This window comes from Mustela lutreola, chromosome 7, assembly GCF_030435805.1.
Source record: "Mustela lutreola isolate mMusLut2 chromosome 7, mMusLut2.pri, whole genome shotgun sequence".
Taxonomy (NCBI): Eukaryota; Metazoa; Chordata; class Mammalia; order Carnivora; family Mustelidae; genus Mustela; species Mustela lutreola.
In genome coordinates, this window is record NC_081296.1 from 27,558,735 (window position 1) to 27,586,390 (window position 27,656).

Consider the following 27,656-nt stretch of genomic DNA (forward strand, 5'->3'; position numbering starts at 1 on the left):
TGAACAGAGATTTCTTTAAATATTTGGAATAAAAAATTCTCCTAGACTTTGCTGAGGGACTCTGTGCATGCACATCTTCAACACTCAACCAGAGTTTGCATCTTTGTCTTAGCCTTCACTTCCTGTTTGCACAGAGCCTTTAGGTAAGCTAGAATTGGAAGATTTCTTTCTTATCAGGTATTTTCTGAGAATGTACACAACCATATGCATGCACAAGGTCTTCTAGATTCCCAGGAATATGTCAGAGATTTTCAAAGCCCTATGGACATCTCATTTCCTAGCCTTTTCTCTGAAGCTTTTTGGTTAGTCTTGTTTGCCCCAAATCTATTATTTTTTTTTACCTCTGGGAGTAGGGACTAAAACATTTGCCTGTAAATGTTTTTGAAAAATGCCCTCTCCTCATCTCCACCTCTGGCTAACAGTTTTAGCCCTTGGCTAGTTCCAAACAAGGGGAGATTAAGACAAGCCTTTGAGCCAAACTTTCAGGGAATCACCAGATCAGTCAAAACAGATAATTACAATTCTTTGTGGATGGGGTCCTTTTTGCTTCCACTGGTACCAGGAATTCATACTATTATTTTCATGGTTGCCACTGAACTGAGGAGTGGGGGATGGGACTAGATAAATTGAAATGCCACAAATCTCATTTAAAAAAAAAAAAAAGATTCAGCTGTGTTTCTTGAATAAGCACTCCACAAATGATTGCAAGCCATTGGTTCATGTCCATCTTTCTAAAAAATTTGATTCTGAAAGTTTTGCCAGTTTTATGGAGGTATGGAGTCCAGGAGTTCCTTACTCAATCATTTTTTGTTCACTTTGTCTCCCTCAGTGCTTTAGGTATGCTAATAAGGAGCAGAACCACACACACACACTCACACATGCATGCACACACATACACATACAAATACAGTTTGGAGGTGAGCTCTAAAGTTCATAAGCAACCTCGTAGTGTTACTTTCCCAATCTCCTCCCTCTCTATAATCTGCTTGGAATTTCCAGTACCCTGGAGCTCCCTCTTTTCAACATCTAATCAGAAATCTGGGGCTTTAATCCACTCTGCCTGCACTTCCACAACTTCCAGGGCCAAGTGGCAGGAGGATAGAAAGAAAACAAAAACCAAAAATTGGCTCCACCTTCTTGGTTTTTGATGAAATAGGTAGGGACTTTGCTAGAGCACTGGATCTCCTACAACTGACTCAGTTAGGGGAACAATAGGAAGGGAAAGAAGACACTTTTGGAATAAACAGGATGAAGTCTTAATAGTTTTCCTTAATATTTAAAGAGATACAACCTCATGTTATACCCCAGGCTGATAAAGAAAAAAGTGTTAGTTGTTAGGAATAACCTCTTTGCCTCCAATGGCTACTCACTCTAATCCAAAACAATAACACAGATACTCAATCATGCTACTCCTAGCTTAAACACAGTATCAGCTTCTCATAACATTTAAGATTAAAAGCCAAATTTTATTGCAATGATGGGTACCCTTAAGTGTATGTTAAAAAGAAACCTTATGGCTGCCTGGGTGGCATAGTCAGTTAAGCATCTGCCTTTGGCTTAGATCATGATCTAAGGGTCCTGAGATTGAGCCCCACAGCAGGCTCCTTGCTCAGCAGGGAGTCTGCTTCTTCCTCTCCCTCCCCACTGCTTGTGCTCTCTCTCTCTGTCTCAGATAAATAAATAAAATCTTTTAAAAATATTTCTGGTCCTTATATACACTCAAGACTTTTCAGATTGTGTCCCCCATCCTCCCTTTCTGTTTCTTCTTGTTATTCATCCTCCAATTTGCTTCACAAACATTCCATCATCATCAAAATGGAAAAATGAAATTCTCCTAGAACTTGAGAACCCCAAATGTCAGGGCATTTGGTGACCTCAGTTTGAAAAAACTTGTTCTAGAACTTGCTATATCTGATGTTTGTAGAACCAGATGAATGAAAGCTGCCTTGGTGATGCCAGGGATCCCAGCCATTGTGTATAAAATTCCGTTGTTGCCCTGACTTCTGCTATTATTTAATTAGATTAATATGACTGCATTGTCTTTTATTTTCAATAATCATATTGATTTTATAAAAGAGGTCAATATTTGTCTTTGAGTATTTCAAATCATTTGGTCAAGTCACTTGTAACTATTACTCTAGTATGATAGTATTTGGCTCAAAAGGACTATTTCTTTGGATGAAGTATTTTTATAATACAAGTGCATTTTCTTAGACTGAAATACTGATGATTTCTTACCAGGTCTATCTATTTTTGCCAGTTTGGATTCATGGCTTCTCATAATTATTTCTGTGTTTGGATTTACATATAGTAAATCCATAAGTAGCTTCACTAGTTTTTTTTTTTTTTTTTAACTTAAATTCAATTAGCTAACATACAGTAGTACATCATTAGCTTTTGATATATTGTTCAATAATTCATCAGTTGCATATAACACCCAGTGCTCAGCCCATCACAAGTGCTTCTCTAGGTTTCTATTTCACACACTGTGGTAACATTTACTTCGCAGTAAGAATTCTCCCATTTAGAATATTATTGAGAAGAGCCAGAAGGCCATTTTTCTAACTACCAAACTTCTGAGTTTCAGTGCGCAGGTCAGAACAATTTGTGAGGAGTAGGCTTTTATATCAGAGGAAACTAGAACCAAGTGGCATCTACAAACTGGCTGGGACCAACGTGATCATTCTCCTGTCTTTGAATGGAATTTAAGCTGCTCTTGATTTACAACAATATTTGCCCTGCCTTTTACTACTTAATGTGTATCTCCTACTAAAATCCCTGGGAGTCCAGACCCCAACTTGTTTTATCTATCCTAGTTCATAATAGTAGTATTTCCCTCCCTCATTTGTTTGATTCAGAGATTAGTACAGATTGGTCTACAGGGTTTTCTGTTAAAAGGCCACATCTCAATGCCCTAATCAGTCTCCTAATCTGGGTCTGTATATATTCTACTTGTTTTGTAAATTCAGAAAGTTAGAGATAAGGGTACCAATTTAGCAACTGACATTGCATATCAGGACTTTGTTTTCAAGAAAAAAAGAAGGGCTATTAAGGATCAACATTTTATCAACTTCAGTATTCTCCTTGAGATGTGGCCATATTCATGTTAGGGATGGAGTGCTCCGGCATCCCCACCAGTGACAATTCACAACATCAGCAAAGGCAGCAACAACAACAGTGGTAGCATGATAGTGTTGTGTTGTGTGTTCCACAATTAAGTGAAATTGTGTAAATGAAAGCACTCTGTGAGGTATGAATGCTATGCAAGTGTACAATAACATGACCATGTGAAGGGGTGTGATTGCAAATCTCCAGATGCTTTCATTGTTATTTTCATGTATTGGTTATTTAGGATATTTGGTTTTGGACATTGTACTACTAAACTTGAAAGGAGCTTAATGAAAACACAGTGTTTTTTTTTGTTTGTTTGTTTGTTTTTAAGGTATTGTAAATAAAGTTTTCCATTTCATTCAACTACTAGGTACAACAATATATAAATGTGTGGCACTTTGTAGTAACTTCCAAGAGAATACCGATAGACGGCATAACTTTATTGGAGTTTCATAGACTCTTATATATTAAATATAGGGTCAAAATTCATGTTCTCATGGTAAGAGTCTCTTGTGTATTTCCTACGGACAGAACTTAGATATTTGGAGTTTTGTAGCATGGTAGTTACCAAAACCTGTTTTATGTGCCGTCATCTTTTCATGTGCAATCATTACTCTTCACCTGTAAGGCATCTTATATATATGGGAACATTTCCTTAATGATAGAACTCAATGTTAACCTAAAAACAATGTTAGTGGAACAACTAGATCCAGTTTATACTTGAAGAAACCCATGTTTCAAGGTCCCATGGTATTCTATATTGAGTTCTAAGACTATTCTTACCCTGTAATTTTATTCCAGGTCTACAGATCATAAACTTGTTTCATCCAGTCCAAATTTTATATCCAGTTATTTTAATTTCCATCTTTGTATGAGGCTGCCTTTTAAGTTTAGTAATTATGGTGAGAACACTCAAGATGGAACCTGGTTGCGCTTACTTACCGAGTTTTTATATGTGAAAGACTAAATGAAGAACAAGATTTAAGTCTTAAATCTTTTGGCTTTCTCATTGTTTTTAATAAATAAAATACGGAAGACTATTAAAAGAGTATTAAGCTCTCTAGGATCTTAACTCTAGGCCACATCATTATATATACCAACATGGCCATATTTCAGACCTCCTTGGTTTCTAGAATTCAAGTCATCTAAATCAGTGGACTTTTCTGGCTATATTCCACTTTCTGTCAGGCAAGACTCAGGTCAGCTCCTCACTGAAGCTCTTAATAATATCCTAGGTTCTCTTTCACTTACTTTCATATAACAGTGCCAACTCTACTCCTTCCTCTATTGCCACTAGGACTCCACAACTGGGCCGGGAGAAATGGTGTCTTGAGGCACTGTAAAATGTTTATGCTACCATTTGCAAACACTAACATCATTGTGGTATCCCCATTGATTGGTTCTCGGGATCACAGATCCCTTTCAGCCTCCCTTTTGCTATGCCCCATGCTTCATTCACTAACTGCATTCTTGCCCTGGGGCTGTAGAGAGTCACAGATGAAGGTCGTAGGAGTCACCTTGACTTGGCCCAATACAAAGTCATATTAGCTAATTTCATTACATCCTAAATATTCCTGCTGAGCAATTGCTTGGCTAGCTCCTTTCCTATCACATTTCCCCTAAAGGTGAACTCGAATCCTCCTTAGAGGCTTTAAGTCTGTAATATTGCTAGGGGTACTCTTTCCCCATTCCTATCATTCCTTCCCATGTGTCTGGACTTTCTATTAGTGTAAAACTCTTGGCCTCTCTCCAGTCCTTTATTTATTCTCGAGGAGGACTGATTTTCTGGTTGGAATTTGGGGACCACGACACCAGCTTACTTTTTTCTCTCTCTCTTTGAGAGCCAGCAGCCTGCAGAGAGCATGGGCTCTCACTTTGTTTTGTTCATATGGTAAGCTTCGTGGGGAAAGCTGATTCTGCCTGTGAGAACAGAGGTCTGCAGGTGCCTGTGACTGAGTGGCTATGGCTAATTCTGGCTAATTCTGTGAATTTGGCAACAACTGAACCACATCCTCTAGCACCTTTATTACTAGTAAAGCCAATACTATTTTTATCTCTATCTGCCTGATATCTGCCTCTGTCCTTGAATTGGCTCTCAAAGGTCAGGTAAGGAACATGATTATCATTTACTAGACACATTAAAACTCCCACATTTAATCCCACCCTTTCCCCATAATCCAAGCAACTTTGACTCTATTAATTTCTACGTCAGAGGAATTATCCACCTCCTTTCTGAGGCCCATCTCTCTTTTAGGTCTTCTTCTACTGACTATCTCATTTCTCTCCTTCTTGTCTTTCTTGTTATAATCTCTGTTACCACTGTCTCTACTTGATTACTTGGGAAAAGGATGCCAAATAAGATCTCAAGACCATGAATCGCTTCATTCCTAATCAAGCCTAGAGGAAACCCAATACCTTAACCCAGATCCACAAATATGACAAGAAACCAGTTGACCCAGAGGTTTTGGGGGGAATCCAAACCTTCTATTATAGGTTTGGCTAGTCTAAGACCTATAGATGCTTAAGTATAAGACCAATAGCATTTAAAATGTATGATTTATGAATTATAGTCTGCATACTTGAAAATATCATACATACAAAATGAAAGTTCATTTAAGTGGAAGATATGAATGAAGAAGAGGTAATAAGGAGGCAATGTATACCATGCATTCCAAAAATCTATAATAATATACCTGTTTTAATTAAATAGTAAGTTGGTGCTAAGCTTCCTTGATGCCATGGAAAAAAGGAAAACACACTGGATTACATAATTCTCATTGTTCAAGAAAAGGAAGTTGAAACTTGGACAAAATTTTTTTAGAAAAGATTCTTTTCAACTCAATTGCTCTTGAACCTGTGAACTGAGGGATGCCCAACCACAAAAGGAATGATGTGCTCAACCCTGGATTTTCAAGAGACACAGAGATGGCCTTCAAGTTGTGATTGATAAAGATACATGTTACTAGGTATTAGCCTATATATGATATGATATGATATAATATATATATGATAAATATCTAGGTTGACAAATTCTACTTTGGTTGTGCTGGCAGATGTATTTGTAAAATGTTCTTCCATCAGCCCTCTAGGTTACATGATATTAAACTTTCAAGCAAAGAAATAACACCCTTCAACACCACCAGTTGTTTTGGTGTTGCTAATATTAAAGATTCTCCCTGACAATTATGGGTAGCAGAATCATTTGTATATTGAAATTCTTCCTGGTTGCCAATAGCGAAATCGAAGTCACAAACCCAGAGGAAGCATAGTTGGTATCTTATTTGATATTCATTGAGGATAGGATGGAAATTTACATTCAAGTCAGAACAAGAACTTTTTACTTATCCTTTCATTCAAAAACTCAAGGTCTTGCTATGTGGAGATGTGCAGGCTTCTTGACCTAGTCTAAGGTGTGAGGCAGTCAGGGAAGTTTTCCAGAAGGAAATGACATTTGAGCAGAGATCCAAAGGATGCGTAGACAGAGGTTACAACATGTGCAAAAACCCCTATGGCAGAAAGGGAGTGGTGACTTTAAGGAAATGAAAGAAGGCTGACAAGACTGGCAAACCAAGCATGAAGGGAGGGCAGTCCAGGGTGATACTGGAGCTGGGAGCAATGGGAGCCACTGAAAGACTTTTAAAGAGAGCTGGTGGGGAGCAATGCAATGGGATTCGAGTCTAGTGAGTGCACAATGAATTGAAAGAGTGGAAATGATTATGGAGAGCTCAGATGCTCTCCAAGCAACCACAGGAATCCTGGTGGAAAATGATGGTAGCTTGTACTGGTGTACTGGTGGTAGAGAAGGAAAGAAGTGTGTGTGTGTGGGGGGGGGGGGGCGCATGATTCATTCACAGGGGGAAGAAAGCAGAATTTGATGATTTGACAGTGTCAAATGAAATGGCTAGTGGTGCCACTCTCAGAGCCCAGAGCATGCAAGAGGATGTCCAAATTTGGGAGGAAAACCTTCAGTGCATTGCCATAAGTCAGCTAAGTGGATATGCTGCATGGGGCTTTGGGCCAAATACCCTGCTTCAAGGCTGTATTAATTAAAAACTGGATCATAATGTAAATCTCTGATTGGGACACTAAATGTTAGATCTCAAGAAATGGTGAAGTTGGGTGAAATTGTTAGAACTTCATATATTACTCTCTAAACATTAAGGGAAAGCCATGAGTTTGGTTCCTGCGCATAAGCCCTCAAAACACCCTGCAAGGAGGAGCAGAAGCATGTAAACTTCCTGTGTGAACACATTTGTTAGACTGAGTCATGCAAATTGCTGGCTCAGGTTTTGAAAGCTACCAGCCAACAGCAGGGACTGAGGCCAAGCGCATCTTAGGAGGTTAGAAGACTCACTCCTTACCAGATCCTGCAGATAGAATGGTGCCAGGGATGATAAGGAAAATCATCAAATGGCAAATGGTGATGTGGAAAATGAAAATAAGCCAACATATAAAGTAGATTTTTTAAAATGGCAGAAATATATGAGTACTCAAAAATTTGATTTAAAAAATTATCACGGGGGCGCCTGGGTGGCTCAGTGGGTTAAGCCGCTGCCTTCGGCTCAGGTCATGATCTCAGGGTCCTGGGATCGAGGCCCGCATCGGGCTCTCTGCTCAGCAGGGAGCCTGCTTCCCTCTCTCTCTCTCTGCCTGCCTCTCCATCTACTTGTGATTTCTCTCTGTCAAATAAATAAATAAAATCTTTTAAAAAAAATTATCACGGGTGTCAAATTTAGGTAAAATAACGAATTTTATTTCTATTCTTCCACCTTAGGACCTCAGATGTCCTGAGGTTAAGAGTGAAGAAAAAGTACGTTCTCCCCAAACCTCCTCCTCCATTTGTCTCTGATATTCACCTGTGATTCAGCCTTGAAAGGGTCAACAAGGGAACCGGAGGGGCAGGAATGTACTCCGATCACTCCCGGAGATCTCAGCCAAGAGAAACGGGAAGTAGATGTTTTTACTGCCCAGCACACTTTCATTCCTATTACGTGTGCACGAAGCCCCAAGACGAAAATGCAGTTTGGTAGTGACCTGATAACCACATTCTTGGAGGCTTGCTCCAAGAACGGTAAAAATCCAAACAATGCTGGGGGAAGGGGGATGGGGCAGAAGCAGAGTGAAACAGAGCACAATTTCCATTGTAAATTACTGGCCGTGATTAAATCCAAGTTAATGTCTAACTAAAAAATTGAGATTTTAGATTATTAAGATGGAAGCAACTTCTCTTTCTCAGGAAGAAATAATTTTTGTATCTTGAAAGCTTAACAGTAACTATTAAAACAGAAAAGATGCATTTAAAAGTAGTTTTGAAAATGTGCCTTATTAAGGCCAAAAGTTGGTGCAGATTATCCTTGAATTTGGTAGACTGGATTACAAGGTGACTAGGGCTAGGAGGGGAGATGGGCCAGAGACCTGGAGCCTGTGGGCTGTGGCAGAGTCACTGGCTGGAATGTGTACAGCAGGGAGACTTCAAGGGTATTAAATTCTGTTGTAGTGGTTGAGGCCCTTGATTGGATGGTGTGCTGAAACATTCTTGTGAATGTCTTTATGTTTATCAATATATACAGGTAGTTGTACCAAGAAACTGTAATTCTGAAAGACAGAATGATCAGCTAGAATTCCCGTAGGTGTCATCCTTATACCTGCATTGTTGGTTAAACTTTTTGGAACGATGTTTTATCAATGATCACAGTCTTAGTAATAATAATAATAGCTTACATTTCTTTTATGAAGTGATAAAGTTTCTTAAAAATTATGTGATTAAAAAATACAGATAGTGTGCTTTTATTGTTCCTGTCTACCCTTCGCTGGTTTCTCGTTCTCAGCTGCAGGAGGAGCAATAATGAAAAGGTTGGAAAATGTCACCCTTCTGGTTCTCCCTCACCTGCCTTCATTTGCTCATTCATAGATTGGCTCACACATGTGTTCGTTCATTCATTCTGCATTCTGGGAAAGGAGCAACAAGAACATTAAGGTGGGATGAGCAGGTCAGTCCCTAGGGGAATACCATCCTTGACAAAGGTAACCACCAGTCAAAAGACCGCTTCCCTAGCCTTTACACAGCCCAGCAGCTGATTTTTCTCTTCATTCGTGCAGGGTCCTGCTGCCAAATCTCCCACTCTGGGGCTGGGCAAGAACTGTCAGGGGCTTTTGGTTTGCTTTAGTTTGGGTCTGGGGTATTTGCAATACACCCCATCATTCACTTCTAGATACAATTTACAATCACCTTTTCACACGAGATATTTTCCCACTCTTTTGGGAGAAAACACGTAAAGAACCCAAAGTGTGAACCAACAAGAGAACTTGGAGGGAACATTTATATGAACATCGGCATCTCTCTTAGAATGGGGCAGAGTAGCCCACACACCCTCGGCCCGCGGCTGGGCCCTGGCCCCGCGCTGGGCTCACCTCTCACAAGTGACGCGGATGCGCTCGTCGCTGGACGACTGCTGCTCATCCTCCTTCTCCTGGAAGTGCTCCTGGACACACTGCTCCTCGAACTCGTGCAGCCTCTTCAGCTCCTCATCGCTGAGAAACAGCTCTGCGTGAAGGGAGAAGGGTTTGCCACGTGAGAAATGAGCCCTGTCCACGAAGAATCAATTGAGTTGCGCCATTGCGAATTTCACAACCCAACCGGAATTAAGCTCCTTTGCCCGACACTGGTAGGTGGTTCTCCCACTACTCCAATTGTTTTACTCAAACAGGTTGCAGTATGCCGCGATCATCTTCCCATTGGAGCAGAATGGCTCACTTTTTAACACAAAACACAACTCTTACAGCTATTTGCAAAGTGAAGCCAAGTACTCTTTACTGGAGAAACTGTTGCATCTGTCTTATGGATGGAGTCAGGTCAACAGCATTATTTTCCTATCCTTTTGAGATGCAACAGGTGGAAACATTCTTAAAGGGGCATTGAATTTATACAGACAAGTCATTCTCAAGAACTCTCTCGATTTCTAATCTCTTCATGAGCAAGCTTTCAGTAACACGAATTACTCACCAACTAACAGAACTGGAATAAAATCAACATAAAATGAGAAGCGTTCTGCAAAGAACAGCAGTTGGACTTGGGTGTTATGTTTTCCCACAATTAAGTAGTTCAGCGAGATTTTTGGGAGGGTACCCAGTTAGAACCCTCTTGAAATTAGTGCAGGATAGAAATGAAAGAGTCCTGTACATACTCAGCCCACGATCCTGTTCGTCTTGGTCCCCTTCTCTTTTCTTCCTACAGCGGCCACTGAGACGCATGATGATTATATAGATGTGGCTTAAAATGATCATTGGTGGAGGTAGGACTGGCCGGTCATGAAATGTCATTATCAGCTGATATCGCTGGAATTTCCACACCTGGTTGGATATGGACTTGACTTCAAAGAAAGTATTGCTTTAAAAAGAATAAAGGTTTAGTTATTTTGCTTTTCATTTTGATTTCCCAGGACAATCAGTCACTCACATCGAAATGAAAATAAACAGTGAAAGGACCTTTTAGTGCCCTTTAGTACTGACTCCTGAATTACCCTTTTGGTTTATCTATCATTGTGGATTATCTACACCCAAGGACATTTTACTTATATAAATAATTAAGGATTAAGTATATTAAAATGGCTACCTACTGCTTTCTTGAGACACCATACCACAGTCTACTGATTCATATGCTTAAGAAAATATTATTTCATATTTTTAAAGGTAGGAGCTATTCAGCTAAGCATTTTGAAGTATTTAAACCTGAAATACACTTGAATAAGAGTTTGAACCAGATTCTTTCCAAAGCCCTGATTATCTCTAAGATTCTATATTTCTGTGAAGTATTTTTCCCTTATATTTTCATCTTAGAAGCTAGAATTTTTAAAAAATCATTAATTAAGCATGGTCACATGCTCAACACATCATGCCAAAATGGGCAAGTTTTACAAGACACTTGATTTTATAATTTAAGCCATCTCTTTCCAAGGCCATTTTATCTTCTATTCTGTTAATAATTAGGAGAACATTTTATATTATATCACAATAATTGTTACAGCTTATGAAGTTGACATTGCTTTCTGTGCCTGTGATAATGAATTAAAGGCATGCCTTGATCAAATCTTCCCTATTCCAGGAGACTTTCATCTAAGGAAATATTTTCATCAGATTAAAATACATGTTTAAGTGCTAAAATACTAACCAAGATTGAGTTTAAATGTATTTAAGACAAAGACAAATATCATATGGTTTCATAAGTATGTGGAATATAAGAAACAAAACAAACAAAGAAAAAAGAGATGAAAGAAAGAAAAAAAACCCAGACTCTTAAACACAGGGAACAAACTGGTGGTTGCCGGAGGGGAGGTGGGTGGGGGAATAGGTGAAATGGATTAAAGGGGATTAACAGTACACTAATCACAGCCTGTTGAGCACTGAGTAATGCACAGAATTATTGTATCATTGTACTCTATACCTGAAACTGATACAACACGGTATGTTAATTATACTTCAATAAAAAAATAAAATATTGAACCATCAAAAAAATTTTTGATGTATTTAAGTGTCAACTTTTGATTCACGAATACATGAAGGCTGATTAAATTTGAATGAAAGAGATTGCAAAAACTCTGCATATTTAAAAGCCCCACTGAAATTCTGTGTAAACCCATGGCCGCATGAGTGTTCCAAGATTAAACTGGGAATCTGTAATGCAATAAATAATAGGCAAGCAGTCGAGAGCCTTAATACATACTTGAAAACTGCAATAAGCAAGTTCACCAGCAGGATGTTGGCCACCAGTAGGTAACACGCCATGATGGCCGGTGTGAGCCAGGCACCCGGGATACAAGGAGGAAGCCGCTTGCCTTCCTCATCATACTGGTTGTCACCACAAGGAGCTGAAACAAAAGTTTGTCTTCTTGTACTTTTTACATAAAATGAATAGAATAAATAACTTACATATGCCATTACACAATCTATTTCTTTTTTAAGATGACTTTTCCCTGATTTCATAAGCAATAGTATTCCATATGAAAAATATCAATTCATACAAAGAAAAAAAGACTCATTTCTGCACTCCGTGATAGTCATTCTTGACTTGACGTATTTATAAACATTTTCCCATTTCTGTATTTGCGTTTTTCATATACATTAGAAATTATATTTCTAAGCAGATAAATCTTTTTTTCTGTACTGTTATCAAGCTAATTACTAATGGATAATAGATAATCTGATTATTTAACATCACCTCATGTTGTCTCCTTGGTTTCACTTGTACATGAACTTCAGCAATAATTTTGTTATGAGGAATGAGTTAAGGATGCCCCCTACCCTCGAATCCATTAATCAAAGTTTCTGGTGTCATTTTTGGAAAATCACCTTTTCTTTCTCTTAGTTCATTCAAAATACCACTTTGATTCTATAGAACCTATGTCCTGAACTAAAAAATAGAATGATCCCAACAGTGATCAGTGAAGTAACGTCCGTGAATTTATAGTCTACCTACTTTTTACTTACTTACAGTTTAAACCTCTCTCGTTTTCTGACACCGAAAACAAACAAACAAACAACAAACCTTGTTTCTGATACCAGAAAACAAGAGAGGTATTTAAAACCAGTGTAAGGCTGTCAGTAATTAGCTAAGGGAGAGACTGATTAATACACACACTTCATGGAGTGAAGTCATCAATTCTGTGTAAACTTACGATTAATTTCCATGGCGTAGACTATAGAGCAATTGGAAAGCAGGGTTTTGGGGGTTTTTTAGGTGTGACAGGAAGGGAGGAAAGAAAATAAGATGACAGTTGAGAAAAAAGTAAAACAAATGATTAACAAGACAAGAATGGTTTTGGTTGTCACAAAATGCAAAGTACTCAAGTTTGGGAATTATAGATTCACACTTGGAAGCAGTGGTCTATTTAGATGAAATTGTATACATTATTAATTCTAGAAAATTCATATATATTTCATGAATATTGATTTTACCATATGTCATAAACAATAAAAAGCTAACTAGTTAACAATACTGTGAAAAAGATATGAGGCTACTGGCAGATGATCATTTTAACCAACTGGTTAACTAATCAGGCATTCTCCATAGCCCAATTCAAAAACCTCATAAGCACAAATAAGTGAAAAATTATTATGCAATAATCAGATCAAGAATCAAAACCTAACATTTAATAGTGTTACTGAAAATAGCCTCATTTGTCTCTTTATCTTCTTATTACCCAATTCAATAATAAAAAATAAAAATACCACAATCTATGTCTGGATCATACATTTACTGAAGCAACTATTCTTATGAAAGCAAGTTAGATTTTTATGTTTCAGTTTACCAACGTACAAACACATTCAACAATTGACTTTGAGATGTACAGGTGGTAATGATGTGTTCGGAATCACATTATAAAAGCTAGGTAGAGGGCATTGGTTGAACTAGTTATCAGTCTAAACCAGTGGCAGGAGATATACTGAGAATCCTGCATTTCATACAAGAAGAGGATGTTCAAGACCATCTATGCCCAAGAAGCAGAATACTGGAAATAGCAGATGTGCTGTTGTATCTGTATCTCTGTGACAGAGCACAACATACAAATGAAGGTATGGCTCTGGACACAAAAACAGGTGTGAAGAGCCTCATTCATCTGTGGGACATTAACTGGTCAGGTGAAATAGGTATAAGAACATTTGAGCTTTACTTCCTATGACACAAGAGACACCATGACTTGGCAGCTCAGCCTGGAGAGGAGCGGGGTCCTGTGCCCCTCAGAAATTCCTCGGCTAACATTCAGATTATTGTTGATAATAAAATTTTTGAAAAATTGAACCCCATAAGTGAAGAGGAAATTGAGAGCCATGTGGATCATGGGCTTCGAAGAAGCCTGAAGACGAGGGTGACTCAAGGCACCAGTCACGCTGTCATGCTTACCATCTCAGTCTATTGGAATAACACTACCCATTCTGTCTTGGGGTAGAAAGAGATTTAGGTTGAAGAAATATTGGGATATTGGCACTGGGATTATATTCACAGGATAAGATGTTCACCAGGTCCAGCTAAAAGAATGGGAGACTCTTTCGAAATTCTGGTTAATGGTTTTTAGAATAGAAGAAATGACTGATGGCTCAAAAATCCACATTGCATATTCTGCACTTATTCCTTCATAAAATAATTTGATGCTTGTGGCAGAATAAAAAGTAATTCATTTCCAAATTAACACATGCTCTTCCATTAATTTGGAACTGATCATCTGCCTCAGAAGCAGGGAAGAGAATCTTACTATCAATTCTATTCTTACGGTCTATCTGGTCTGCAAACACTTCTCCATAGATCATCCAGTAGGGCATGTAGAAGATGTTTCGGGCCAATTTCCAGGAAGGTTCCTCATCTGGGTGCAAAATGGCTTGACGGGCTACTCCAAAACTCATCAGCACAACCAGCATGATGACCACAAAATACAGCATGTCAATCATCTGAATAGAAAGAAAATGAGTCTCTTACTGTTTTGACTCATGGACCAGGTTCTCTTGCTTTTGCTCTCCTTGATGACTTCATGAGTGTTTAATTAGGATGAAAAAGAGCCTCTTTCCTTTCTCTCCATCTCATCCATGGGCTCCTAGCTTTTATATGCTACGCAACACATACATCTTATCCTAGAATGCTGACTTCCTCATTTGCTCTTACTCTTTTCTGCTTTTGTTGCCCATAAACAAATATTCCTCTCTTAACAACAGCAAATAGAGAAACGGAAGAATTAGGGGGTAAACCTGGGAATTTTTCAGGGAGACAGAGGAGGAGATATCTAAGAAAGGAACAAGAAAATGAATTGAGAGTACAGAATATTTATTCATTCATTACACAAATGCTGCGTGGTTACAGTGAGCAATGCTCTGGTTACTGTGGATACTGAACTGGTGTAATTCCTAATTTTGGATATCCCTGAAGATGAGAGCCCTTGCCAGGATAAGCTAAACCATATATTCCTTCACTCAAAATGGCTTGTGCTATAAAGAGTTATTCCTAAACTTAAGAGATTTCCTTTCCTCTGGGACCAGTCCTAACACTGAAGCTATTTTAGGTGATATAAGGATGGTCTGCTGCCTCATTTCTTTTTTTCTTTCATATTGTATGATTTAATCTGGAAGAAATGTTGCCACGGATTTGTCTTGGCCTTTATAACATGAATTGCCTGTGCCCACTCCAGGCCAGAGTACATGGGCTGAAGACTGTTTGGAATACAGGAGGGGGTGTGACCCTAGGCCCCATGTGTTTCTGGCTTTCATCCTATGTTAGAGCCAGAATATTGTGATATATATATGTATATATATACATATATATAATATGTATATATAATATATAAACACATAGGTATACATATATAATATTAGTATTGTACATATATACAGTAGATATATTTCTCTATATAAAGTAGTATATACTGGGTATATACATATACATGCAGTATTAACATGTAGGAAAACTATGTATTTTAAAGGAAAAATGTTTCCTGCAAAAAACCAACTGCAAAGGAAAGACTAAATGAAACTTAACAAAGCCACACTCAAGGCCTGGTCTCAGGTCTTCACCACAACCACAACATCCCTATCTCCTAATGGGATGCCAGTACTAACCATCTTTCCAATCATCATCACATAGGGCCCCAGATACTTGTTGACACCAAAGATGTCCAGGACACGGATGTACCAGAAGATGATATCCACACAGTAGATCACTCGCCCATAGCCCATATATGGCTGCTTCTGTAGGCGAAGGATTGCTCCAATCATGAACGTGGAAATGGCCACAAGATCCGTGATATTCCAGTACTCCTGAAGCCAAACTTTTATTTTCTGGCTGAGTTTGCCTGGCTCTGACATGAGGATCTGAAAACAATTGCCAAAGAACAATAAACAGGGAGTGCTGTGTTGGAAACCTCTTCGAATCTTGGAAAGATAGGACTGGTGGAACATTCCAGGGCATCTGGTCCCATTTCCTACTTAAGACCTTTAAACTAATCTTCTCAGATGGAGAAAGATATCTCGAAAGGGAAATTCCACGGAATCCTCTATATTCCTAGATGCAGTGTTTCACAAATTCTCAGGAAATGCCTTCCAAATTATGTCCTTCTGGGTGAAATTAAAGCAGCTGCCTCTAGATTTCTTTTTAATTCTCTGGATATGTGCCCGTCAGCCCACGTTCCAGAATTAGTCCAGGAGGAAAGTCTACAGCGGAGATACACCCAGGTGGTCTCACGAAAGGTGGAGATGGCAGAATTGGGCTAGCTGTTTGTTTGCCACAATTCCTTTGCAACTTAGATATGAAAAGTGAGGGGAAGGTTAAATGAGTTTTCTCCTCCTTGAGATATTACTCTTTAAAAATCACCATTTATTTGGGGTTCCTGGGTGTCTCAGTCAGTTAAGCATCTGACTCTGGATTATGGCTCAGGTCACGATCTCAGGATCCTGAGCCCTGAGCCCTGGGCTCAGTGTTGTGCTCTGTGCTCTGCAGGGAGTCTGCTTGAGACTTTCCCTCTGCCTCTTCCCCCATGCACACTCTCTTTCTCAAATAAATCAGGTTATGATCTCGAGGTCCTGGGATCATCGGGCTCTCTGCTTGGCAGGAAACCTGCTTCCTCCTCTCTTTCTGCCTGCCTCTCTGCCTGCTGGTGATCTCTGTCTGTCAAATAAATAAATAAAAAAAAATCTCAAATAAATCTTAAAAAGAACCCTACCACTGATTAAAAATCACTACTTCCTCAGGGTAAAATTAAAAACATTTAACAGGGGCGCCTGGGTGGCTCAGTGGGTTAAGTCTCTGCCTTCGGCTCAGGTCATGATCTCAGGGTCCTGGGATCAAGCCCTGCATCGGGGCTTGATCTGCTCAGCAGGGAGCCTGCTTCCTCCTCCTCTGCCTGCCTCTCTGACTACTTGTGATCTCTGTCTGTCAAATAAATAAATAAAATATTAAAAAAAAAAAAGAGCAGTACGGTAGCACATGGCTGGTGCTCAGTGGATCATGGTGGCATGGGGATGGCATGGCAGGCCACTTGGGGAATCCCAGTGGTAACACCTGCAGACTTTGTTGAAGCCACCTGGAAAAGAAAGACTAGTAGCAAAGGAGATGGGTTGAAAGATGTTGGCTTCTGCACTTTTTTGTGTCTCAGGCTCTCATTAGACTGACAACATCAAACTACCTGGCTGGGAAGGAGTTGCCAGTAGTGGTTTTTTGTTTGTTTATTAATTAGTTTGTTTGTTTATTAATTAGTTAGTTTGTTTGTTTTCAGTTCGGTGAAAGGGTTAATAACAATGGCAAAATAATAGTACTGGGTCTGTATTAGTTGGAAGAGACACATGAAAGGCTTCTGTGTGCTCTTCCAGTTCAAATTCATTTTTTACTTGGATGTAAGCTTTCTCTTTACAAGCTAATATAGTGAGTTAGAACTTGAAGAAAAGTGCCTGGCCTTCTTTCCTCTGCCATACTCTCAGAATCTCCTGAGAGCTCTTCCTTAATAAGAAGGTAGAGTCCCCATTGCAGGTGACAGGGAGTCATGATTCTGAGTCCTAAGTTGTAGGTAAAACATCATCTTGGGTCTCTCTTTGTTTTTAGTTTCAGTTCCCAGTAAACAGCCAAAATTTGTACCCTGTTTTAGTAATTGGTTTATCTCCTGGCAGCATTGATTATTGCTTTTACAGGACCTGAGATGGTTTTTACTACTAAACATCGCTTATTATTCTTTGTGTGTGTGTGTGTGTTTTAAAGATTTTATTTATTTATTTGACAGACAGAGAGCTCACAAGTTGGCAGAGAGGCAGGCAGAGAGAGAGAAGGAAGCAGGCTCCCTGCTGAGCAGAGAGTCCCATGTGGGGCTCTACACCAGCACCCTGAGATCACAATCTGAGCAGAAGGCAGAGGCTTAACCCACTGAGCCACCCAGGTGCCCTGCTTTGTGTTTTGATCTACAAATTCAAATCAGAAGCAGAGGACATAGACATCTTAAGCAAGGGAATGGAATAAACTTGGGATTGTGATAGCCCCAAAGAGAAAAAGGTACCATGATATCATGGTATCATGTCACTCATAATTTGCATCAAGTGTTTTTGCAGTAAGAAGCTATATCTGAATTGAAGTCAGCGTTCACTGGGCCTGGGACAGGACTTTGGAATAATCACCTCTCGTATTTTCTCTAATGCCAGGCTCACGATGTAGGAGATGACAATCCACTCCTGGAGACAGGGCCAGCGTTCCATCCGCACCAGGATGACATAGTTGAATAGCAGTAGGTAGCCCAAGTATGATATCTGAAGGGCAGAACAACTGTTAGCAGTGTTTGGGGAGATAACACATGCTGGGGGAAAAAAAAACCAACAACTTTGAAATCCTATTTTCAGGTTGACAGGTCTTCTAAAATTTGCATTTCCAACTGGACTGACTCATCTAGAGGAAACCTTCTGTTCACATCACCAGTGAAGATAAACTTTGGGGCAGGTCAGGAGGCATTGTATGCTTTAGGATGATAAGGACACTGGCATTTCATTTTCTACATGAAGATGTATTTCTGGCCACTACCACTCTTGTGGGGGGATTATGGAGCTGCACAAAATTATGATAGATGGGGAAATTTTTAATATTTTACTGATGTGTCTTCTACATTCCTGGAAGTTGGAAAATGTTACTTATTCTCTCTGCTTTGCAAATTTCCCTCTTCAATCTTTACCCTGCCGACAGATACGGGAGGTTAGAAGCGGGGGGGTGAAAGCTGTCTGCCCAGGTGCACAAAGCTGTCTGGAGTCCCCACAATTAGGATCTACATATCTAGTCTTTGCTGTGGCCACAACGTGCTCCCTATCTTTGTGGCAAGAAAAGATGCAGAGTTTGGAGACATATGGGAATGAGGCATGGGGTGGAGGCAGGTGATCTGAAGTTGATTGTCTGAGGCGATTCACTGTGGAGTGGATGAAACTTCACCTCCAGGTCCTCTTGCTGGCCCAGGGCTCTTCAGGACTTATGGCAGTGGGGTTGTGTGATAGGAGGGGGTTGTTCTAGCAATTGTGTATTTGTGATGTAGCAGGGTTTTTTTTTGTTGTTGTTGTTAGTTTGGTTTTTTTTTTTTAATTCACCTTCTAGCCCTCCCGGTTGTATAATCTTTACCAGTAATATAGGTAAAATCCCTTGCACCCATGATTTATTCTTTGCAGAAGGATTAGAAGCAGATCGGAAAATTGGGCTTCATCAGAATCCCCTGGGAAACTCTAAAATATGCGATGTCCTCCCACAGGCCAGAGATAGTATTCAGAGGTGCAGGGTGACACTGGGGCTCCTCTGCCTCCTGGCTCTGCCCTGTGCTGGGCTCTCTTGCAGGCCAGGTGTATCAGCAGTACTCCGCTGGTAGGGTGCTGGTGGGTAGCAGTGGCTTCTTTCATCACCAGCTGTGGCCACCAGAAGGTTTGGTGTCCAGGTCCACAGCTGATCTGATTCCCCACGCAGACTTCCTCTGCCTACTGCCTACCCTATGGCCTAATGTTCCATTTACAGCCTCGGACCCATCCCTCACCTCCCATCACCTGCTCCTGCCTGGTCCCAAATGGAACCATGCCAGGACCTGCCTGGTGTAGGCTGTAGCTTGGTGCTTGGGACTTCATGCCCCAGGTCTTGTAGCACCCTCCCCAGCCTGCAATGGTTGTTGGAGCCTCTGCTTGCCTGCTGGGACCTCCTGCAGCCAGAGCCTATCTGTGAGAGTCATAAGCAGGCACGTGTAAAGCCAGGGCCACTCTTGTTACAGATGTAACAAGATGCTCCAGATTAACACTCTTATTGTTACACATCTTGTTACAGATGTAACACTCTTGCCTCACTCTTGGGGATGGGGAGATAGTGGCCACCAAAGGCATCTGGAAGAGAGTGTGCAGCCAAGCAGTGGTCAGTTGGGTGTGCATTTTAGAGTGGAGAAGACTTGACTTGCTCCCCTGTTCTAGGAGTTTGTGATCTGGGTTCAACCACACTGCTTTGGTAACCCCTAATATTATGGGGGAAAAATGGCACCTATGAGTTTGTTGTTTAAATCATGAGTCATCTTTGTTGGTTTAAAAATAAAACTGTATTTCTCTAAGTTTTTTTTACCAAAGGCATTTAAAAAAAAAAATCCTTCATCTTAAACAAACAGGACTGTTTTGTTTTACAAGGTGGTGTATTTGGGGCTAGGAAGGCCATATACCTACATGCATGTAAATAAAGGACAAGATCCCAGATACAGTTTCAGCTGAAGATTTGAATCAGTCCTGGTTTTGTTTTCATAATTCGTTTTAATTCTGTGAACTTTAAAACATCTGTTAAAAAGCCTTTGACATGTTTGACACTTTTCTCAAGTCTCACAATTCTGTGTATTCAACACTTAGCAAACGCTAATGAGGAAGCCTTACCGTATAGAACCAGAACTTGACAATGGGAGCATTATAGAATTCACAGATCTTCGTTCCTATGGGGATGCTCTTTTGCTTTTTGTGCTCATTTTCCTCATCACCCTTTTTTGAACCAGTGTCTGCATTCGCATCCTGCAAAACAACGGCACACAGCAAGCAGGTTGCTAAATGGGAAGTGCACAGCAGTTAGCAGATAGACGTCTTCAAAAATAAAGAATTACACCGAGTTCCCCCATTATTGTGATTTCTAAACTCATGGCAAGAGAAGTCTCAACAATTTTGAGCATGAGCGTAACGGATACTGTTGCGATCAAGGGCGGCACCAACCACATTCTCCTCCTCTTTCTCTTTGCCGTCTTCGTTGTCCTTGGATGTCTGATATGAGAAGTCATCATATGTGCGAAACTCCAAAAACAAGATGGTAGGGGGGAAAAGAATCCCCATTATAACCTACATAGAATGAGAAAAAAAAAATTTTTTTTAAAGATTTTTAGATTTTTAAGCTCTGGCAATTCTAGAAAATGATCCTAGTATATGTAAAAATTTTAAATTATGACCTTCATTGTTACTCAATAAATTGAGCAGTTCTAGAAGAGCTTTGTCACTGCTCTGATGTTCTGTGGCTTACGTGCTTTGACATATTGGCAGAGTTGCAGACTGTGAAAAATTTAAGAACTTTGACCAAATTATTTCAGAGAGACAGCAAACAGTATTGTGTGGAATCCTGTCTTAAAAAGCAGAGAGCTTACATTGAGTTTCAAAGAAGGTAAATCATTAAATTAAAACATAATAATATGAGTGAGAATAAATAGATAATAATACCTTTAGTAAAGTAGGTAGAAAATATTTTATATAGAAATGACTTAGATGTAAATGTGAATGTATGGATCAAGAATTAAAAGACAAATGTAATTTGGGCTAGATCTAGACAAAAGGATGGCCTGGCCCATGGATGGAAAACTTTGTTGTCATTTTTATCGGTGCTGTGATGTGTACCACCAATACAGAAATCTGTTCCCAATGTTCAGTGCTGAGTTTGAGTGATCCCTCAGTGATCCATTATTAAGAACACTACAAAGGGGTTATTTCTACCATATATTAAAAAGTATATACAATTAAAAAATCCATAATTAAGATAGTACAATATAGGTGTATGGATAGAACAAACAAAGGAATAGAATAGAAAGTCCAGAAATAGATTCAAATACACATCGAAAATTAGTATAAGGTAAAAGTACCACCTCAAATTGGAAGAATCAAGAAGGACTATTTAATAAAAGTGGTATTGAGAAACTGCATGATTATCCAGAACACAATTAAGGGGGATTCTACCTCTGCCCAGCCTAAATGAAAGATTAAAGATTTCACAAAAGAAAAAAAAAAGGTGGTGGTATGGGAAGAATGTGAAAAAACTATAAAAAAAAATGTGAGAATTTTTTAGAAAAAGGATGGTTGGAGGAAGACCTTTCTAACTATGCCCACAAATCAAGAAGCAATTATACCTTAATTAAAAAACAATTAGTAAAATAAAAGAAACTATTAAAAAAAATCAAAGTTCCTAGAAATTGAGAAAAAAATTCCAACAATCCAACAGAAAAATAGGCAAATGCTGTGAACGGAGACATTGGTACCGAGAGGAAAATGTTCTCACCCTCACTCATAAGATAAATGCACAGTAACTACACAAGGGTGTTGTTGTTTAACATCAGATTAGAAAAATTCAAAAGTTTACTCCCCGCCCCCCACCGCCGCTGTGTTGGGGAGACTGTGGGAAAACAGACATTCTCCTACATTGTCGGTGGAAGTGTAAATTGGAACCATCCCCAGGGAGGGAGGCTGGTCAAACCTATCCAAGTTGCAAGCACCTATCCCCACGGGGCCACCAATTCCACTTCTGAACATTTATCTAACAGATATATGAGACACGATTTGTGTCCAAGCGCATTCACTATGGCAGTGGGTATGATACCACAAGACCACAAGACAGGAGTGCCCTCCATGGGCTCAGAGGGGACTAAGTTTTAATCTGAAATAATGGGATACAACCCAGCTGGGAAAGAACAAGAACTTCCTATATAATGATATGGAAAGAGCTCCCAGATTAACGTGCAAAAGCAAGGTACTAAAGAGTGAGTATGGCAGCTCCTGTGAAAAAGAGGCTACAAAGAGAATGGTCACTCCTAGTAGCTTTATATATGGAAGGACACACAAGGAACGAGTATCGTGATTGCTGCTGGGTGGGAACAGGTCAGACGAGGGCAGGTGTAGGAGGGAGACTTGTCATTTATCCTTTTAAATAGCTTTGTTTTAATTTTTGTGCATATCATATTAACTACCTTAGAAAGTTAGGTTTAAAAGAACAACAAAAAAGAATGATCCAGACCATTATTGCTTTAAAATAAGTATATTTTCAGGCTCCCAATGTAGAAATTTGGTGCTTAAAATTATGGATACCTCTTGGCATACATAATATTTAAGAGAAGAATTAAGTGGGAAAAAAAGGAAGCGATTGAAGCTTAATCAACTTTCTTGGGTCTCTTTTCTGAATTTTATTTATTTATATTTTAAAAATCAAAGAACATGGGCACATGATTGAACATCTGAATGTCCTGGATGGACTCAGAGTGAAAAGAGAAGGTCCCCTGCCACATCTCTCTTCTTCTCAAATCCTATTCCCCAGAGGCAAACTTGTAAATATTTTTTTTATCATAAAACAAAACACAAATACAAAACACACACACACACACACACACAAAGGCAGAGATTAATGAATCATCATAAGGTGAGCATCCTTGTAACCCACGCAAGTGATAAAGTTGGTAGGTGCAGAAGCCCCTTCATGTACCCCATCTGCATCACAAGCCCATCTCCAGAGGGACCTCCATCATGACTTGAAAGGAACAGGTTCCTTCCGTTCTTTTACAGCTTTATCTCCTGAGCATGCATTCCTAGACCTGGCTTGTCCAGTTTGGGGTCCATGAGTCACAGGTTGCTATGGAGTATTTGAAATGGGGTTGGTCTAAATCAGAAGTGCAAAGTACTCATCAGATTTCAAAGACTTAGAACAGAAACAGAATATTAACGATCTCATTGATGATTTTTTTTCCTATTGATATGTCAAAACGATAATATTTTGTATATAATGGTTTAAATAAATACTAAAATTAATCTCAACTTTATCTTTTTGCTTTTCACAATATACTTTTATTGACCAGACCCAGGTTCAAGCCCCTTGTTGAGAATGTAGATAATGTGTTCTTTCATCAGGAAGCTCTTGGTGATTTTAGGGGCCACTGATCCCTGTTAGATTTGTTAGTTGAGAGAAAGGTGTTGAGAATTGGTGATATTCTAACTCTATCATTTATTTTTTAAAAAATATTTTGTTTAAAGATGGGATCGGGAGGGAGACAAACTGTAAGATACTCTTAATGTCACAAAACAAACTGAGGGGGTTGGGGGTAGGGGGGTAGGGAGAGGGTGGTGGGGTTATGGACATTGGGGAGTGTATGTGCTATGGTGAGTGCTGTGAAGTGTGTAAACCTGGTGATTCACAGACCTGTACCCCTGGGGCTAATAATACATTATATGTTTATAAAAATTAAAAAAATATTTTGTTTATTTATTTGAAAGCTAGACTATAAGTACAAGCAGAGGGGAGGGACAGAAGGAGAAGCAGACTCCCCTGCTGAGCAGGAATCCTGATGTGGGGTTCCATCTCTGGAACCCAAGTCATGACCTGAGCAGAAGGCAGATGCTTAACCAACTGAGCCACCCAGGCGCCCCATTTTTAAATTTTTAGTTGGACTTTCACATTTCGCTTCATCTCTCAGTGGTTACCCATGGTTTTGATCATGTAGGAAATGTGGGCTAAATGCTTAATTCTTATTCAGCTATCTTCCAGATAATGACTTGGTTTCTTATCATCCACTAAAGTAATAGCATATGATTATAAACTCATGGATTTAAACATGTACGATATGCTTCCATCTATTGCTATTAGAAATGTTATTGAAAGCCCAATTGTCCCATCTTTGCCAGTGGAAGCCCCTTCAAGTGGGCTCCTGGTCTCCTAGTTCTTGCCGTACTGGTCTTTGAGAGTTTCTTTGCCATCTGATGTGTGAAGATGTTCAGGGCTTATCTTGTACATTTCCGGATCTCCAGATCTGGAGTGAACCATTTCTCTAAGAAATTCTGTCTCAAGTTAGTGGGGAATTTATTTTAAGACCATAGTCTGGGCATTGGAGATGTCTGTGACTTTGGGGGAGGCCATTGTTTCTAGGCTTTTCATTGGTGAGAGACGGAATAAGTTCATATTGATGCTTCCAGTTAAATACTATAGGCTTCTGCTTGCCCCTTTTAGACTGTAGCCATGTTTCTTTCCTTTTGTTCCACACTGAGTCCTAGTTCTCAAGGCCTGATACAATGTTAGAATTAAAATATCCCTCACTACTCAGTTGCTTTAACTTTATAGTTTCAGAATAACAATGATAATACTACTATAATCAATTATGATTATTGAAAACAGTAATTTGGGGGGTACCTGGGTGGCTCAGTGGGTTAAACCTCTGCCTTCGGCTCGGGTCATGATCTCAGGGTCCTGGCATCGAGCCCCATATCTGCTCAGTGGGGAGCCTGGTTCCCCCTCTCTCTCTGCCTGCCTCTCTGTCTACTTGTGATCTCTGTCTGTCAAATAAATAAATAAAATCTTAAAAAAAAAAAGAAATCAGTAATTTCTTTGCACAGGTGCTCTGATTATCTCCTCCTTTTGAAAATAATTATTATATCTACGTTATCAGAACACATAGCCATTACGTATTATGCTGTCTCCTTCTTGCCCTCCCCCAGTCTCAGCACTGTAAATAAATAATCTATCTGAGGCTTACAACTAGTCCTTACACTGATGCCTCTCTGGTTATTTTGGTTCTTGGAACCTCATTCTCCTAATAGAGTCTTCAGAATGGCCTCCTAGGAACTGTATTTCCTGCTGTTCTTGCCTGTTGGTAAGAGTTAGTATGTACCCTTTATATTTAACAGTCACTTTTGGGGATATAAAATCCTGGCCTGTCATTTTTCTTCTGGGAGTATCTTTATATGATACACTCCATTTTTTTCTCCCTGACACAAGTGGCTGCTGTTGAAGTCTGACAATAATCTTGTTGTTGTTGTGGTTGTGTTTTGCCTGGATGCCCAGAAGGTTTTTTCTTTTTCACTAAAATCCACTAATTTAAAAATGTGTGTTGATGTTGGCTCTCCTGGGTTGATAAATTCAGTATTGGAATGTGTCTTTTCAACACAATTTCAAATCATTTGACTTCAAGAGAAATCTCTGAATTATATATTAAGATAATCACTTTGAACTTTTCCTGGTTTTCATCCTTACTGATAACAATTTCACATTTTTAACAACCTGAGTGATATTTGATACTGCTGTTTCTTTGTAACATATTGACATCCTATTCTTCTGCTCCATTTTTAATAGGCACAGGAATATTTTCAGTTCCTACGAAGATGCCTTTGTCATAAACTGAAATCCTTATCTCTTGTCTCAGCAACTTTCGATACTCTTGATTGCCCATTTTATTTTTCACTTTTTAAAAAAGATTTTAGGGCGCCTGGGTGGCTCAGTGGGTTGAGCCGCTGCCTTCGGCTCGGGTCGTGATCTCAGGGTCCTGGGATCGAGTCCCGCATCAGGCTCTCTGCTCAGCAGGGAGCCTGCTTCCTTCTCTCTCTGCCTGCCTCTCCATCTACTTGTGATTTCTCTCTGTCAAATATAAATAAATAAAATCTAAAAAAAAAAAAAGATTTTATTTATTATTTATTTGACAGGCAGAGATCACAAGTAGGCAGAGAGGCGGGCAGAGAGAGAGGAGGAAGCGGGCTCCCTGCTGAGCAGAGAGCCCGGATGGATGCGGGGCTCCATCCCAGAACCGTGGGATCATGACCTGAACCGAAGGCAGAGGCTTCACCCACTGAGCCACCCAGGCGCCCTCGATTGCCTGCTTTATAATACGGGTCACTGTCCTTCTCACCACCCTCCTTTCTCCCTTCCATCACCCAGTTTTCCCAAGCAGTGCCTTTGCTTCTGTATTTTCATACTTGGTGACTTTTGTATCCTGTTTAGGAATCTTTCTTGAGCCTTCACGGAAGGCTTCGCCTGTGGAACTATTCTAAAAGCTGAAAACCAAGAAAAAGCATTTCCGTTTTAAGTACTGTATAAATATTGTTTATTGCACGGCCATATGGCAATTTTAATGTAGAATTCTGGCGCCCCTGAAGGATCATGTTCTTGGCATCAGAGATCAAATGGTCTTTTTTACATTGGACCAGCCATTCAGAATCATTCTGAATTTTAATTTGAATCCTAACTGAACCTTAACTTTTGTTTTCTTCCTGGAATTTGATTCCCCTTCTATTTTCTCATAAAGTATTTTCTTGTTAAGAAACTGTTTTCATTAAAAAAAAAAAAGAAAAGAAAAAATAAACTGTGTTTATTTCCTTAACCTGTATCTCTGATACTTGTAGCTGCTCAGTAATTCCATCTATTTATTGAAATTTATTGGAATTTACTGGAAGCACTTTCTTCTTGGATCTCACTGACTCCTTAAACTCATTTAATCTCATTGACTTTTAATCCTGATGCTCAGTTCTCATATGGAGATAAAGCGTACCCTTCAATTTTTCTTAAGACTTTATTTATTTATTTATTTATTTGACAGACAGAGATCACTAGTAGGTAGAGAGGTAGGCAGAGAGAGAGGAGGAAGCAGGCTCTCCACTAGGCAGAGAGCTGGATATGGGCCTAGATCCCAGGACCCTGGGATCATGACTTGACCGAAGGCAGAGGCTTTAACCCACTGAGCCACCCAGGCGGTCCCCCTTCAAAATTTTAAGACACGAAGGGCCTTCTATTTGCCAGAACCACACAGCATAACATATAATGTCTTTTCTTTACCCTCATGGCTCTCCCATGAGATTGGTATAATATTGTCATGAGGGACTGGCTTATCTGAAGATTAGAATCTCTCCTCAAGACAACCTAATAGTTGGTGTGCCTGGATGGCTCAGTTGGTGAAGCAGCCAACTCTTGATCTCAGCTCAGGTCTTGAACTCAGGGTCATGAGTTCAAGCCTTGTATTAGGCTTGATGCTGGCTGTGAAGCCTAC

At 39.6% G+C, this 27,656-nt stretch overlaps 1 protein-coding gene across 1 annotated transcript in view; it reads right to left on the minus strand.

Moving 5' to 3' along the window:
- The window catches only part of TRPM1 (transient receptor potential cation channel subfamily M member 1), a 104,987-nt gene that overhangs the window by 13,092 nt on the left and 64,239 nt on the right, over positions 1-27,656 (minus strand). The window contains exons 19-26 of the mRNA XM_059183364.1: positions 20,821-20,943; positions 20,494-20,625; positions 18,247-18,375; positions 15,709-15,960; positions 14,376-14,550; positions 11,831-11,975; positions 10,296-10,498; positions 9,523-9,655 (exon numbers count right to left, since the gene is read on the minus strand). Coding sequence (XP_059039347.1) covers positions 9,523-9,655; positions 10,296-10,498; positions 11,831-11,975; positions 14,376-14,550; positions 15,709-15,960; positions 18,247-18,375; positions 20,494-20,625; positions 20,821-20,943 — 1,292 coding nt within the window. The remainder of the gene's footprint in view (positions 1-9,522; positions 9,656-10,295; positions 10,499-11,830; positions 11,976-14,375; positions 14,551-15,708; positions 15,961-18,246; positions 18,376-20,493; positions 20,626-20,820; positions 20,944-27,656) is intronic.